At 40.3% G+C, this 15,745-nt stretch overlaps 1 protein-coding gene across 8 annotated transcripts in view; it reads right to left on the bottom strand.

The window, feature by feature from the left end:
* Positions 1-15,745, bottom strand: part of SYNRG (synergin gamma) — a 43,138-nt gene that overhangs the window by 13,063 nt on the left and 14,330 nt on the right. For all 8 annotated transcript variants that reach the window (XR_008453102.1, XM_054084859.1, XM_054084858.1 and 5 more), the window contains 7 exons: positions 15,497-15,574; positions 14,585-14,781; positions 14,010-14,258; positions 13,063-13,199; positions 10,524-10,642; positions 10,292-10,354; positions 6,943-7,893 (listed from right to left, as the gene is read on the bottom strand). Coding sequence is in view for 7 of the 8 variants with exons in the window: in XM_054084859.1 (XP_053940834.1) it covers positions 6,943-7,893; positions 10,292-10,354; positions 10,524-10,642; positions 13,063-13,199; positions 14,010-14,258; positions 14,585-14,781; positions 15,497-15,574 (1,794 nt within the window). In the remaining variant the exon portion in view is untranslated. The remainder of the gene's footprint in view (positions 1-6,942; positions 7,894-10,291; positions 10,355-10,523; positions 10,643-13,062; positions 13,200-14,009; positions 14,259-14,584; positions 14,782-15,496; positions 15,575-15,745) is intronic.

The following is a 15,745-nucleotide window of genomic DNA, read 5'->3' as shown; positions in this document are numbered from 1 at the left end:
TTTTATTTTCAACCTGTGCTGACTCCAAAACCCAACAAAGATTTAAGTATCGCTATTGTGTTCACCAGGAAATGAAATGAAAGAGTAATGATCCTGCTGTGAAGATCTACGTGTTCACATTCCATTGTGAATGATTTCTTTGATAACTGCTAAGAAGTTGAGCCAAAAACACATCCTGAAGGAGCAGGTCAGTGCTCCTTCTGAGCTGATCCCGGCTCAGGGGCAGGCAGAACCAGCAGCAGGCTTCTGGGGAACCCTGAACTCCTCGTGCTTCGCCTGCAATCAGTAGATCACAGCAGGGAAGGCCAAACAATATTTTAATTATTCACAAACTGACATTCAAGATCCTCTACGTGAATTCATGCAGACGTGAAGCCCAGCCGCATTGGTGTGAGAGCTGAGATGAAGTGCTGTAGGTCAACTCTAGATGTTTTATTTATTTGAATAGTTATGGAAGGATTACTCTGGTGAATAAACTTCTCTGAGAATATTACGTTATAGGGAAAACACCATGTTCAGAGACAGTGTCACCCAGGGAAGTTGTGGCTGCCCCATCCCTGGAGGTGTTCAAGGCCAGGTTGGATGGGGCTTGGAGCCCCTGATCCAGTGGGAGGTGTCCCTGCCCATCACAGGGGGTGGGACTGGGTGGGCTTCATGGTCCCTTCCAACCCAAACCATTCTATGATTCTATGTTTACAGTTACAGCAGTCCTAAAACAATTTATTGAAAAGTCTGTAAAACAAGGATGTACGTATAGCTGTCCACAACCCAAGGAAGACTAGCTTTTACAGGGATTCTTATTCCACTGGAAAAAAACCATACTTTGCTGTGCCACGCACTGCACTTCATAGAATCATTTGCCACATCTGTTTTTCAATAGAGGAGGGAAAATCATAACCTTTGTCATAGCTATGGTAAAACTAAAGGCTTTAGTACATTTGCTGCACAGTGGAGAGAGAAGCGTTTTCCCCTGACAGGTAGCAGAGCCTCTTGCCACCAGACTAATAAGAGAAGAAAGAGTTTACACGTGCAAAGCGTTTCTCAGCTGACCCTGGAGAACTCTTTGTGACGTGGGTATCTTTATTATTGGCAAAAAGATTGTTTTATCAAGCAGCGTTAAGAACTGCTCCTACAACAGCATTTTTCTTAGAGACCACAGATGCATTTAATGAATAAAAAAGCTCCAGTTTTTATTCATTAACTGCAGTTACTGCCTCTGATGCAATGAAAGCTTCATTCTGCTGGTGAGGCAATTCAAAATTTTAAAAGACGCACGTGTATCAGTAACATTTTTTTTCAAAGTAAGAGATGATTAAGAATAAAAAAAAATTAAAACCTTCTCTCTAAGCATCACACTTCACACAGACAGACGCTGCGGAGCCGCCACCATTTCCTCCTGGAGGACACTTTCAATAAAACCAGAATCTGAACCGACGAGAAGTATCAAATTTTATCTCAAAAAAAAAAAAAAAGAGAAAAGACTAAAGCCATTCAAAATTCTCTAATTATTTGTTTCGGGGATATGCATCTTTTTTGTAAGGTTAAAAGTGATTTCTTAGCATTTTTCGGAGAGCATACAGCAAATTCCTGTCAAAGCAGAGCAAATCTTGATTATGTGTTAGGAATCCTACAATTCTCCCACAAGAAATATATCAATGAATTTCAGTGAAATCTATCATCCCTAGAACAGTATTCCTTAGTAATTTCAGTAGCAGCTTGGTGGTGTCTTTCAGAAACAGCACCAGATTTGAGCTGAGTTCTGACACCGAAATCCAAAAGCTCGTACTCCCAATGAAAGCCACGTGGCACTGGCATTGTCAGCTTCGCACTGGTGAGACCACGAAACACCCCCCAGATTAAACACACTCGATATAGACTCTCAAATCACTTAAAGGTGGGGGCAGGGTGGGATGAGGGGAGGAATGTCTGTAAAAATCAAAGTCAAATCCATTCAAAAATCACCTTTTTTCCCCCCCTTAAAAATATTTTCTAGTGAACCAAGAATGGAAAAAGTGATCCTCACAGCATCACGTTCGAGTGCAGCGAGTTTCCCAAAGCTTTAGAAAACAAACCCAATTTGGATTTCTTCTAAAGCAAAACATTTGAAGTATTTACCATTCACTTTCCATTCATTTGGAACTGCTGGAACCACATCCCAACCTGCCCGATCACCACGTGGGGACAGGCACAGCCACAGCAGCAGCTGCTGGAGAGGGGCGAAGCGAAGGCTGCGATGGAATGTACAGGAGAATACTGACAGAGGGTGAAATGCAGTTAAAACACTGTGTTATCTCATCTACAGAAAAACTTGACAGCCTTCATTTGAGCCAACTATAACAATTTATTTCAGCTACCAAGGATTAAGTTATGGCTCGAGGCAATTTACAAGCTGGAGCCTTTAATGTCAACAGTTTAATCATTTAAGGAAAACCCTTGACAGCCCTGGTGATATTCTAAAGAAAACTGAAAAAGACAGCTGAGATGGCTGTAATACGTTTAGTGATTTTAACCAACATAGGAGACTTTCAAGTTTTTATATTTCAGTTTGTATTAAATTCTGACGAATAAATACACCTCCTCTGTCATGTTCTGGTTGGGATGCAGGTGGGAGCTAGTTCTGTTCCAAGGGGAACAGCACCAACGCACCAAAACCAGAGCAGTTCCACCGGGAACATCCCCAGCAGCAGCGTCCAGAGAGTGGACAAGGACAGGCACCACCTCCTCACCGCTTCCAGAGGGGCTTCTCCTGATGACGGTGGAGATGAAACGGGAGGAACACAGAGGTCTGTAAGCACTGCCGCTGCCTGTGCCATGCCTATCAGCAAGCAGAAACATTCAGAGCCCATTCCTCAGCTGGTGAAGTCCGTAATGGCGTTAATTGTAAGGGAGTTACCCCAACTTTGGTTGAAAAACGGCAACAGTTAGCACTGCAGAGGTGGAAACCACCAAGAATGCTGACTGCAAGATAAATTAAAACAAAGGGAAAAGGAGAGAAAAGCCCTCAAACCTTGCGGTATTAAAGAATTTGCTAATTATGTTTTTTTTATTATTATCCTGCTAAACAATGTTTCAGAGCAGAACACAGACCACCCCGGAGCTCGTGTTGGAAGCAGAGCAAGAGCTCGGTCCCGCGGAAGGCCAGGGCAGCTGCTGCATCTCTGCACCCTCAGGCTCAGCTTGGAAGGCGTTCAGAAAACACATACCCACCCTCTGCCGTCAGGGGCCTTCACAGAGCTGTTGTTAAGCTGCTCTTGCAGAATTATACTAAAGGAGAGCAAGTGAGTGAATCTGACTGTCAAGTCTGGTCAAAAATGTAATAAAGTATAGAGTCATGAACATCACTCTCTCCTCCAGGTATGATGAACTGAACAAACAGTAACAGCACAAGCCCCGCAGAATTAAGTCTCAGGTTTATGTTCCAGCCTTCAGTTTAAAAAGCTTTAGTGCTAGGCATAACCTCCTGGTTCTCCACAATGAAAGAGGGGAGGGTGCTTGGGGTTTTTAATTTCTTTTTGGTTTTTTTCTTTTAAAGCCTCTCAAGGTTGGTGTAAAAAAGAAAAAAATATTCGGATTCGTGGTCTGGTTTTTGTTCTTGTGGCAAGGAACTACAAAAACCCAGTTTGTGCAGGCATAACACATTTGCTTTATTTCACACCTCAATTATTTTTAGCTTTTTAACTTCTCTGCCAATTTGATGTTAATCCCAAACTGGTAGTGGCCCAGGATTTGGAGAAATTCAAAGTGACATAATTACATGACACAAATTTGCAGCAGTCATTCCTGTTTGAAAGCTTCAATATTCAGTAAGCCAGGACTTTCCAAACAGAGAAACAAAGCAGGGCCCTTGACTTTGGGGCACTAAGTCACTCTAGATTAGCTGAATAAATATCAGAATATTGTTTAATGGGCTCCTACTCATAAAGGCCTAGATAGCCACACATTTTCCAGTCAGTCCCCTTCCCAAAGGTGTATTATGACCTTGGCTGGCAGCAGGGAACTCCAGACGAGGAGACAACAAGACAGAGGAAACAGCATTTTTGTCTTCAGTCTGAAGTACCACTATATCCTCAAAGCAAACGCACAGAAACAACCCTGCCATCCACACACCTCTATTCAGTCCCTCTCAAAAATGGCTCATTTTAGCCCGATCTGTAAAGTTTCAGCAGTACACAGGGAGCAAGTTTAAAGCCTTGGAACAGGAGAAAGCTCAACCACACGCTGCACGAGAAAGGCACCCGCCAGCCTGAGGGGATACTATGACTTTAAACTTTGTCTTTTTCAGGATAGAGATACTCATTGCTGGTTTGCAACAAATCACACACATCCCCACATTTTCAAAATATGCCAAGATAATATTTATTAACACAGCAGGACTTACAGATCACAAAAGATAGTGATACAGAGGAGCTCGTAAGGGCGTTATCAGAATAAAGCATGCAGGTCAATACTTGCAGAAGAGAGATATCAAAGCAGATCTGAGAAGGCACATTCACACAGGAAATGTTTAGTTGAAATTAGACATTAGAAAAGCAGCAAAAAACTTGAAGTTGATTAAAATATACAGAGATCTCCAATAATGCCAAAGAAAAAGGTACTTTACAGATTTGTAAGTGCAGCAAATGGATAACCCTTTGAGAATACCTGGGCAAGGATATGGTCGTGCTGCAACGTTCAGCAGGATGCAGAACAGACAGAGTTCACATAACATGACTAGGTGCTAATTAAAATGCTTTAGTCTTGGAGTGAAACATGAATTTGGTTTAAAAGAAGCAGCCTGGTTGAAATTAAGAGCATGCAGCCAGTGCTCAAAGGGTTATATGAAGTAAATGCAAGAGAAATCAGGCAACATTAGTATAATCTACCTTCCACACAAAGAATTATAGCAAAGTTTAAAGAGACAGTATCCCCCTTGGAAAGAGCAAAACTGAAACCCTTTCTTCCACCAGAGACCGAAGTCTGTCACACGGGAAGCAACTCAAGGATTTCTTTCTAACTCCCAGCACAAGCGACCTACCTGCCCATGCCTGGAAGCTATGCAACGTCAAATCTCAGTAGCCAAAGGACACAGACCTCTACATCGGTATGTGAGAAAAGTCAAATCATGCATCAGCACCTCTGTCCCACTGCTGCCTCACTGGAGGTGTTACACGGTGCTTGTTCCCAGTGGCTAGTGTCTCATGTCTCAGCAGTGAGGATGACAAAGGGATACTGTCCCTTTTTGACATTAGATTTACAGATCAAAGAAAATAATGAGGAGGAAAAAAAACCCACCTGCTTTTTAACTTATGTAACTGAGAAAAAAGACCTGAACATCAGCAGTCCATAGCTTGAAATGCATCAAACATACATAAGGGAACACATGAGCACAGAAATATTCGTAACAGATCGTCCAGAGCGTGCTCTGCTACGAGATCCAAACAGAGTTAAGTGGAGTAAAACTCTCCCTGTGGAAAAACATCTAGCTTGGCACCATAGGAGAATACAGACTTGTTTAAGTTTAGTAAAAATAGCTTCTAATTAATACTTCAGAGTTCAAAAGTTTAGCAACGAGCACATGTCAGCTAACCCCTTTAAACGAACCAAAAAAGTCTTTCCTGTCACAAACAGCAATTATTAATCACTGATTTCTGTGGCAAAAGCTCACATCCTGTAGAAGAGCTACATAAGTCAAACTACCACCAAAAGAGGCTAGAAAAATATTAGGAAAAAGTGCTTTCAAAACCAAAGTAAACATTCAAGAATACACTGTAGGTGCTACGGTTTTTGACAGCTCACTCAACTTGGAATTTTACCAAGCAGTAATATGAAAATTAAATGTCTTCACTAATAAATTATTCCTGATATTTTTTACCCTGTTATAGAGCATATTCCATGTCAAAGTTGCCAACTTAGTTCTCCCCCCTACTTAAAAATATCCTATAATGCAAAATTACAGTACTGTGTATTTTCTCTACCCATATCTGCAAAAATGGAAGAAATATTTCATATGGAAATAACCAATTCTTGCAGTAACAGCTTTTACATTGACAGTTTGTATGCTCCCCCTGTTCAGAAAAGCCTTTGACTGCATACTACTTGTCACTAGAACACAGTAATGGTTCCCGTATTATTGAAGGCCACAGAACATTTAACTACATCTTATCTCCCTATGTACATGTGAAAAGAAAAAGCAGGACACTTGAGAAATTTGTTTTATGATATGTGATCAGATCAGAGATGGTCAATTCACTCTCGGGAGTGCTTTCATAAAGGGAATGAAAGAAGGTGAAAACCTGATAAGGATAAAGTAAAAGTCCAGTGGTTTTAAAGTCAGGTCCAAAAGTTATCAATCACGAGACTAGAATTTACAGGCCCTTCACACAATTACGCCAATGAGGGCTTTAACTGTAAAAAGTGTATGTAATACTTCTGCTTGCAGTCCTGCAAAATACTGGCTACACAGATTAAGCCCCACCGTAACAGGAAAACGCTAGTGTTGTTGATTAGACAGCTTTTCATTAACAGCACAGATTAGTGTTGTGCCTACCCTTTTAGAAGCGCAGAGCAGGTTAAGTCCCCAAGCCAAGTGCTTCGTTAAAGCCAAGAGACTAAGGTGAGACTCGATGCCACCCATCTTGCTAATATAACAGGAATGACATGGTTTGCGTTAGAAAATTTTCCACCCCGATCCCTTAAGTGACAATAGCTAACAGGTACCAGTAATACAATGTTGTCAAATCTCAGAAATAAACTGGCACAGAGTTCAAACTGTTTCATCTATTTATAGTCTTCTAAGACAAAAAGTAAACGCTGCCCTGCTAAGGGGCTGTTGGCTAGCGGCTGCACAGATTTAGAAGTCTCTCGCTACTGAAAGACTAGTGCATAATACTGTAATTTAGCACACAGAAGAACACTGAAATCTCCATCACCTATGTTACCACAGCAATCTAACCAGTTCCTCACCTGCTGCTGGTGGATGCTGGCCACTAACTGTTGGCAAATCCAAAGAGCTATCAGACATGACATGCTTAAGATCTCCTCCCACATCAGCCAGTTTCATGTCAAACTGAACAGACAATGCGTCTTCAGAATCCTCCTTGCCAACACTGCTGCCACCAATAGAAGGGAGATCCAGAGACTTCACCGAAGCAGAGTCTTCTTTGGCCTGCTTGAAAGCGGCGACTCTGTCCACCAGGGACTTATCTGTGCTGTTGTACGTGGAAGAAAACTTGTTGGAGTGAAAGTCGGCAAAATCATCATCGCTCTTCACTGAAGAAAGCGTGAAGTCCTTCCCTTCCTCAAAGCCTGCTCCAGAGCCTTCCAGGGAAAGCTGTTTGAAGATATCATATTTGGTGGGAGTAGCAGTGGTTGCAGAACTCTGCCCACTCTTCACCACGCTGGCAGATGAGCCAGACTGAGGAACAGGACTGGTCTCTAGCTTAAGTGCATTGCATTTGTCATCGGCTTTTTGTTCGGAAAATCCACTGCTGTTGTTAAAAGCCATAAAATCTGCGAAGTCATCTTGTCCGCTGGCTGATGCACAATTAGAAAATTCCCCAAAGAGGTTGAACTCCCCAAATTCATCAGCTAAGCTTGAACTTTTGCTGGGTGCTGGTTGGGCAGTGGTAGATGGAAGGGGTGGAGGAGGAAAGGAGCCCGATTTTGACGTATTAAATGCAGGTGGAATGGGTGGTTGCTTGTTTTCACCAGTAGAGGAAAAGAGATCCAAGTCTGCTAGATTCAAAGCGGTCTTTGCTTGTGTTTGCTGTTTTGACTGAACAGGCAGAGAAGGGAAGGATGTAGGGAAAGTTTTGTCTTTTGTAGGTGGCTCTAACGGTGAGATACTGTCAGCGGTTTTAAAATCTGTGAAACCATCATCAGTTCCTGCAGGCTTGAACTCTGCAAGGTTATCTCCTGAGAATAAAAACAACAAAAAAACAATAAGATGCTGCAGTGACACCACACACAGCGCACTCACACCATGCAAACAAGCAAATTATTTCATGCAGTGTCAGAAGTTTTTATGCAAACTATTTAAAGTAAGACCTTAGGATGCATGTAGAACTGCAAACCCAACTTCCATGAACCACACCAGTTTCAATGTCAGCAATTCTAATATTCATTCCAGCAAACACTTCCAAACAGCCTCAAAGTCATATTAAATTCTCTTTACACTGAGTTAGTATCAAAACGCACCACAACCAGTAGATTCAAAAGGTGATCTTTACTGTCTCATTCAGCTTCCACATAAATTCTTTTACCTGCCTCATCCTTCCCATATTTGCTAAACAATGATTGTAAGCTTGAATTTTACCTCTACCAATACAGTACTTGCCTTCTTACAGAGGCAATTTTCCTACCCTCCCTTCAAAATATTGCCCAAATGCAGTTTCTTCATAGGGCATCAGCAGAGGGTTGAGACAAAAGCAATCCTGCTGATAAGCTGAAAGGGGACATGGGAGAGACCAACCGGACTTGCCTGGTGGCTGAAGGTGTTTTGGAAAATGCTCCCGTAAAGGAGGCTGACAGCCAACAGCCTATCCAACCAGGCACCACGGGAAACCCAACGGGTGCAGGAGACAAAGCCCCAAACAAAAAAAGAATGCAAGGCAGTGATCCTAACAGGTTGGTTTAGAACATTTTTAAGCTCTCACTTTAATCTATCCTGCTTTCCTTCTGCCAGGTTCACCTAAACATACCAAGTTATTAAGCGACCAGAACTTCAGTAAATGCAATACGGCTCAGGCATCGTCCAGCCTCTGCTAAGACTGATTACAGTTTCACTAGGCAGCCTGGAGACAGACTTGCACATCAAAGTCAGGGTGATTAATCACAGGATGTGCAGATCTCTAGTTCAACTCCATACTGAATGTAAAATAGTACTATGTAAGGATTACAATTTAAACCTGATTAAGCGTTAGGTAACGATGTTGTCGCTGAATTTACATTCAATATTTCAGTGTACCATTTTATAAAGCAACTTCTTTTGAACACAAAAAATGCTGAGCTGTTTAACCCATTCACCAGCATGTAGGTACTTAGACAACTTATCACTTTACAGTATTGATGCACACATTAAGAGAGGTGTCCAATAAACAGATTTTGTTCCATTTTAGAAGCACACCATTAATATTTAATCCCTAAGCTACCACAGTGTCATACTTTGAATAAGTTCAACCAAAATGTAAAAGATTATTCCTTATAATGATAAAGGACGGTGCCTATACCTGACACTCTTCTATTTTCCCTCCCCTCCAAATCAATCCATTTGGCCCAGCAACAACACAAATAGTCCTGAAATTTCTATTCATTGATCAAAACCAAAACATCACAGCAAACTAAAAACTTACTGAAGAACTGCCAACTTTTCCATTAGAAATGTAAGCTGGTGAAAGGGTTAAATGTAGTCAGATCTGGATAGCAGGCAAATATAGTAATTTTCTATATTTTAGAACACACAGAGAAAGAGATATAATGTTGTTACTTCTTTTAATTGCATGCCTTTAATTCCGAAGACCTACTGAGCATGAAAACCTCACAAAACATTATGGGAGTTTCAGAAACTCAGTGTTTTAAAAAAAGAATTCTGGCTTTGAAAAATAAGGAGTGAATCAAGGTAACCAGTTTTATCCTGGAATCTAAAGTTGTCTTCTAACACTGAAACAAAACACTGGGTATAAAGTAATTCTGTGGAAGTCAGGGTACATTCATAGTATGTTTATCTTCTGATCCTATTGATAATATATGAAAGTTTTTCCCCATCTGATTAAAATGAAGAGATTACCACATATATTGCATAAATGAGTGAGACATAGATGGTTCTGGAAAAGGCTTAGGGAGACTCAGGTTTCATAATTACAAGATGTTGCACTTCAGATGCCATCTGGGTTTTACTTTTCCAATCCAAACTAGTTATTTCAAAACAAATGATCGGATTTATTCTTAGAGCACCAGAAACTAGGAAGAGTTTAAATTCTGCCCTCACCATAGAAAAAAAGTTGCAATTTTGTCCAGGAGCATTTTATTCTGTCTCCTAAGAACATGTGACTCCTTAGCTGAAATGAATAAACTCCAGCCATACTGTTAAAGCAAAACTCAAAGGCATCCAAAAGAGACATCAATCATCTAGAAATACAATTTGTAGATTATTCTAATAGTACACTACACTATTTTTTCAGAATACTTCCTGCGAAGTTGTTTGGAGGAGCAGAAGCACCGTTATTCTAGAATTCTAGCACTGGAGACTGCACAGCTCATAAAAGTAATCATGAAAACACGTTAAAACAGCTCAAAAAAGAAAAATACAGCTTACCTAAGTATTTGCTCTCTGATGGTTGCTCCAATTCACGGAAAGCACTATACTTGTCTCCACAATCTAGTGAATATGAGAAAAGGAATACTTCTACATAAAGATACAAGGAATTCGTGTAATACTTTTTATATTGACATAATTGTTCTGATTTTTAAAATATCTTTTTTTCAATGCAAAAAAACAAGATACATTAAATACATTGTTCATAGTGGATGTATAATTTTCCTTTTACCTCCAAAAGTAGCAGTACTTTCAGAAGGCTTCTCAGCTGCAATTCCTTTAAACACAGCATACTTATCAGTTGATGAGAGTGTCTTATTACCTGGGAGCGGCATTAGTAAAGAAGGAACACTAAAAACAAAGGAGAGATAAAAGCAAAGTTCCTTAATTTATCCATAAGAAATTTAGTTTTCCAGGTTTTATTTAAAGAAGCCTCTTATTATGATGACACAATTTGGATCTCTAAATCTAACCTTGTACCCTAAAGAATTCTTAATCACAAATCTGATGAAAACTACCTCAATATCTACCAAGAATAAGATCATGTAAACAGGCAGCTGGGTACCCAATGGGTGAATTCCCACTTTGTCTTACCCAATCATATTCCTTTTAGACAGAAGTCAATTTTCAGCTTCCACGATTTTAATTTGTACCAAAACATGAACAAAACACTCCAGAACTTTACCCCATATGAATTAGCCCAGGAGAGAATAAGCACACAGACATATCCCAGGAATCACTGCTGTTTCGTTTACGACTGTGCCCATTGCTGCACAAGGACAATTCTCCCTAACAGAACTAGATATAACCAGAGTTTAAACCGCGTGAGATTTTTACCAGCTCCATAGTTTCAGCTTATCTACTTTCTATTACATTTCATTATACACTGCAAACATAAGAGAATAAAGTGGAGCTACTGTTCAAAAGGAAGGAAAGGATAACTTTGAATCTGTCAGGGCAAATCAGCAAGTTTAGGCAGCTATTTAATCAGCAAAACGAGGATTAGTCCACAGTTACACAAGCAAATCTTTTTTGCACATAAACATATTCTACTTCATCTAGTAAAAGTGCCGGAATAACCTAACCCCTTGTTAGCAACTGCTGCAAGATTTAGAACGCTGCAAGAGCTTTGCCTGCCCTCCACACAAGCCCCCTTATCAGACCTTGGCAGCTCTTCAGAACAACATCTTTTACATATGAATGATGCGCTTTACCTCTAGTTTATGGCATTCAATACTCTGCACATTGAAAATGTGAATGAATTTCTATGGCGTTCTTCGGCCTGAAGCAAGAATCTTTCTGGAGCCATTTAAATCTCCTTATCAGCAGCCTACAAGCAACATACAAACCTAGCACTTGCACACACGTGCCAATGATGGTCTGTGATGCTCGCAGACAGACAGCGCAATGTCAAAAAAAATATAGCTTATGGTAATATAATTAAATTTCACATCACTGCAAAACAGACTATTAGATATGCAATCTTGGCAAATGTAATGGTTAATCATCTGTACTCTACAGATGGCTTTTTTTTTAAATAAAGCCCCATAAGCAATTAGATTTATAGCTCATTGTAACGTTCTGTTCAAAACTGAATGCTTTTACAACTGAATAAAGAGAATTGCTAGAGCAAATAAAAAATACCTTTTCTTTTTTAAAGGATCCGCTACTTCCAATTGTGGAATTTACAATATTTCCATTAAAACTTTCAGTAACAGAATAGCTTTAATTGCAAATTGATCTCTAACACAAATTAAGATTTCTTAAATAGAGTACCGTCAGGCACAGTGTAACAGAACATTTTCTTAGTATCCCCATTTGACGTCACTGTTGAGGAAGCAATTGGTAATCACTGCTTACCTGGAAAGCGCTAGGAGTCTGCAACTAAGAACAGTCAGTTCAATACACAGAAAATTCGTATGTCAACAGTAAGACACCTGGGAGGTACATAAGAGTTTGCCACGTGCAGAAAAAGGAAACAACACTGAAATTTTGTGATCACAGGACTCTGAAAGATTAATTGTAAACACTCCAAACGAGTAAGCAATGCTTACTTATTTTGTTATACAAAATTTGTCTGATCTGGAATTACATCTTGGCAGTCTCCCAAATGAAAAGCCAAGACTGCTTAAGTCTGAATGAGGTTTCAATTAAGATTTGTAGTCAGTTATCAAAAGTTTAAGCACCGGCCAGAGCAACGACAGAAATAACAACCCCCCTCCACTGGATTTCTCAGTCATTTAAGTGGATGATGTCATGCTCTTTGCATGAATTTGGAGTCCATATTCATGGCCTGAAGAAAAGACCTTGATGTCAGCAAATGGCTCCTTTCAACTCCAACAAGCATGGGGTCATACTTTTAATGGAAACACACAGCACTAAATGCAGAACTCCCCCGTCCCAGGGTATTTTTCCTAAATAGCTTCTCTAAGGTTCTTGCCTGAATGCACAGCATGAAGTAACTTTCAATAGCCTGTGCAGTAGTATAAACACTTGAAAACCTATCCCCACACCTTGAAAACACAATTTACCTCAGCGTGATGACTATCATGCTAAAGAATGGCCAACCACCTATGGCACATCAAACGTCATTTTTGATTCAGAAGGCCTAATTGTAGTTGTAACAACCTTCAAAAGGAACTGTCAGAGTAGAAGTCAGGTGACAGAAGAAAATTACAGACTAGAAAGCTGCCCACAAAAGAGGAAAACATTTCATTTCTTAAGAGTTCTAAAATACTGGTGGAAAGGGGTGGAAATCAAAGATCTACTACCTGCTCCGGTGCTGTGAACTGCCTGCTTTGGAGGAGCCAGCTACATCCCCTTGGAAATCACTGAAAGAGTCATCTAGTGAGCCTGACTTTGAAGCATCTTGAAACTCCTGGAAGTCATCATCTTCTGGTTTTACTACCTGAATTAAAAACCAACATGTAAATGGCTGTACTGTTGTCTTTTCAAATTGTCATACAGCGTGGAAGCAGTTCACAGTAGAACGACCAACTTAAGGAAAAGAGAAAGGCAAAAGAAGGAAAAAACCTTTCAACATTAGTGCACAAAATCAGCACAGTCAGTGCTTCCACTTCACCTGCACCTCACCCAACTCCAAACACAAGGTATACAGGATTACAAGTAGTTATGCATGAAGAACATGAATAGGGAACTCTACTCCTTTCACATTAAATGTGTTATTGATCACAGTAATAAACTTTTAATACAGGACAAATATTAATAATTTAAAACAATCAATAATTTAAAATCAACGCACACAGCAAAAGCATCAGAAGAAACACTTTCTGAAGAAAGATGGACCATGCTTGCAAACAAAAATTTATCAACCCCCCAGTCTAGTGCTGTAAGCCAAAAGGTTCCACAGTTCTCATCTTCTCCTGAAAATTCCAACTTATTTTAGCAGCTAACAGGGTCTGTTGTGTAGTTTAAGCTAAAACTCCATTTTATGTATATTACAAAATCCTAACTACAAATAAAATTATCTTTCAAAGCAATTAGGCTGTAATGGAGAATACTTTTGTAAGGAAGAAACAGAAAAATAAAGGACCGTCCTTAGTGGCATGACTTCATGTTTCCAGAGGTCACATGCTAGATTTCAGCCCCAGTTTTTGCTGTTGACTTAAAGTCTTCCAAAGGTACATAGCAACAGCAGAGTTAGGCTGATTCTCTCCCTGGACATTGGAGATGTGCCATGCAAGGAAAGCGAGCTCACCTGGCCAGGCGGGAAGGGAGGCAGGAACCCTCCCGAGGGCTGTGTTGCAGCTCCACCCGCTGGTGCCGCAATGTTCAGGCCCATCACGGCCGGCCCCATGCTCAGGGGCAGAGAGACAGGTGGTGCGGAGGGCATCAGAGGCTGCTGGCTCACTGTGGCGGGCAGCGGCAGTGGAAACCCAGTTAAAGTAGGAACGGGGGCAGCGGGAAACTGGTTTAACACATCAGGACTCACTGCAGGTATTCCCCTCTGCAAAGGCAGAACGAAAAACAGATGTGTGTAGAACAGAAGAAAAACAGCCAGGATTTTCTACTCAAAATATACATACAGGTATACATATACGTGGTTGGTAGAAATATCTAAGAATGACTTTCAAATGAGACTAAAGAAAGGAGTAACTGAAATGTAAGTGCAGAGGATGGAATTATAATCCCACTGAAGTTACAAGGGGAGTTTCTCCTTATAGTATTTTACTTCAGATGTGGTACACCGGCCATTTGTGCCACCACGCAACCTGTGGCAGATCCACTGAGTGAACTCCCTCTCTGCACCAATCCCCAAAGCATTAGTCATACCTGAGTTACCGCTATCATGGCCAGGACAGCGTAGAGCTCTTCCTTTGTGAGTTTCCCAGGGGTAGTACGGTTGGCTAAAGCCCATATTTGTCCAAGGGTCTCTCTGGGCAATCCAGATGACATCAGCACGGGATAGAGTTTAGCTGTATCTATTCCAGCAGGAGTCAAAGTGCTTTCTAAAATTTTCTTATACAACTCTGTTAAGAGGGAGTCAGTATTAGCCAGTAAGAACTTCTGTTCTCATGGGAATTTAAGACTGCTTTTCTATTTTGTCTCAAACTCAATGTTACATCAAATTAGTAACAATGAAAGCATAAGGCAACAGCATTCTGGCATTGTATTGTCACGTTTCATCTAAATGAATTATTGGATGGTCTTTACAGGCAAGTTTAAAACAAGTAATAGTTCACAAAAAAATCAGTTAGTGCTCTATTTCAAAACATGTTTCTTTAATGAAATTGCAGGATGATCCATATAAAATGATAGCTGCAACAGCTTTATGTATTTAAATCTCAGAGTAATCAATATTTACTACAGCATTTAATTTTCTATTTACTGTTATTTGCATATATAAGACAATCAGACTTAAGAAATGAGCCTGCTTAATTGCCAGACATGCCAAAAAACAGACTACCCATGAAAGCAGTATTGTCAGCAACACAACCTCTACCAGCATAATCTTCTGTCACAACAAATTCTAAATTAAACATTTAACATGCTTGACTAAAATCCATACTTCTTCAAATGGAGATAAAGCCACCATACTAGCCTAACGTATCAAAGATATAGAATTCATTTGATGATGGAAGAGTAACGCTTTGATCAATAAATGGCAATGTAAACACAGGTACATTCTCATATTACCCACTTGGCTAGATGCCCACTTCGCTAAATGCCCACTTTCTTGTTTACCTGGGACCAAGTTATCGTTGTAAATCCAAGGAGGCATCATTTGCTGAATTGGGTCCTGTGAAGGGAATACTCCAACTCCTAAAAGTATTCCGTTCAATAAGAAAAAGACAGCTCTATTAGGATTTATAGATTCAGAGTATAAAGATCTTAGACACTAGATTGTAGTTGGTCAGTATCATTTAGCATTTTAGGCAAAGATTTCAGAGAGGAATCGCTGTGCTCTGAGAAAAAACAGCTACTGCAGGAACA

This window comes from Cuculus canorus, chromosome 20 (assembly GCF_017976375.1).
Source record: "Cuculus canorus isolate bCucCan1 chromosome 20, bCucCan1.pri, whole genome shotgun sequence".
NCBI classification, from domain to species: domain Eukaryota; kingdom Metazoa; phylum Chordata; class Aves; order Cuculiformes; family Cuculidae; genus Cuculus; species Cuculus canorus.
This window is presented reverse-complemented; position numbering and strand designations above follow the sequence as displayed.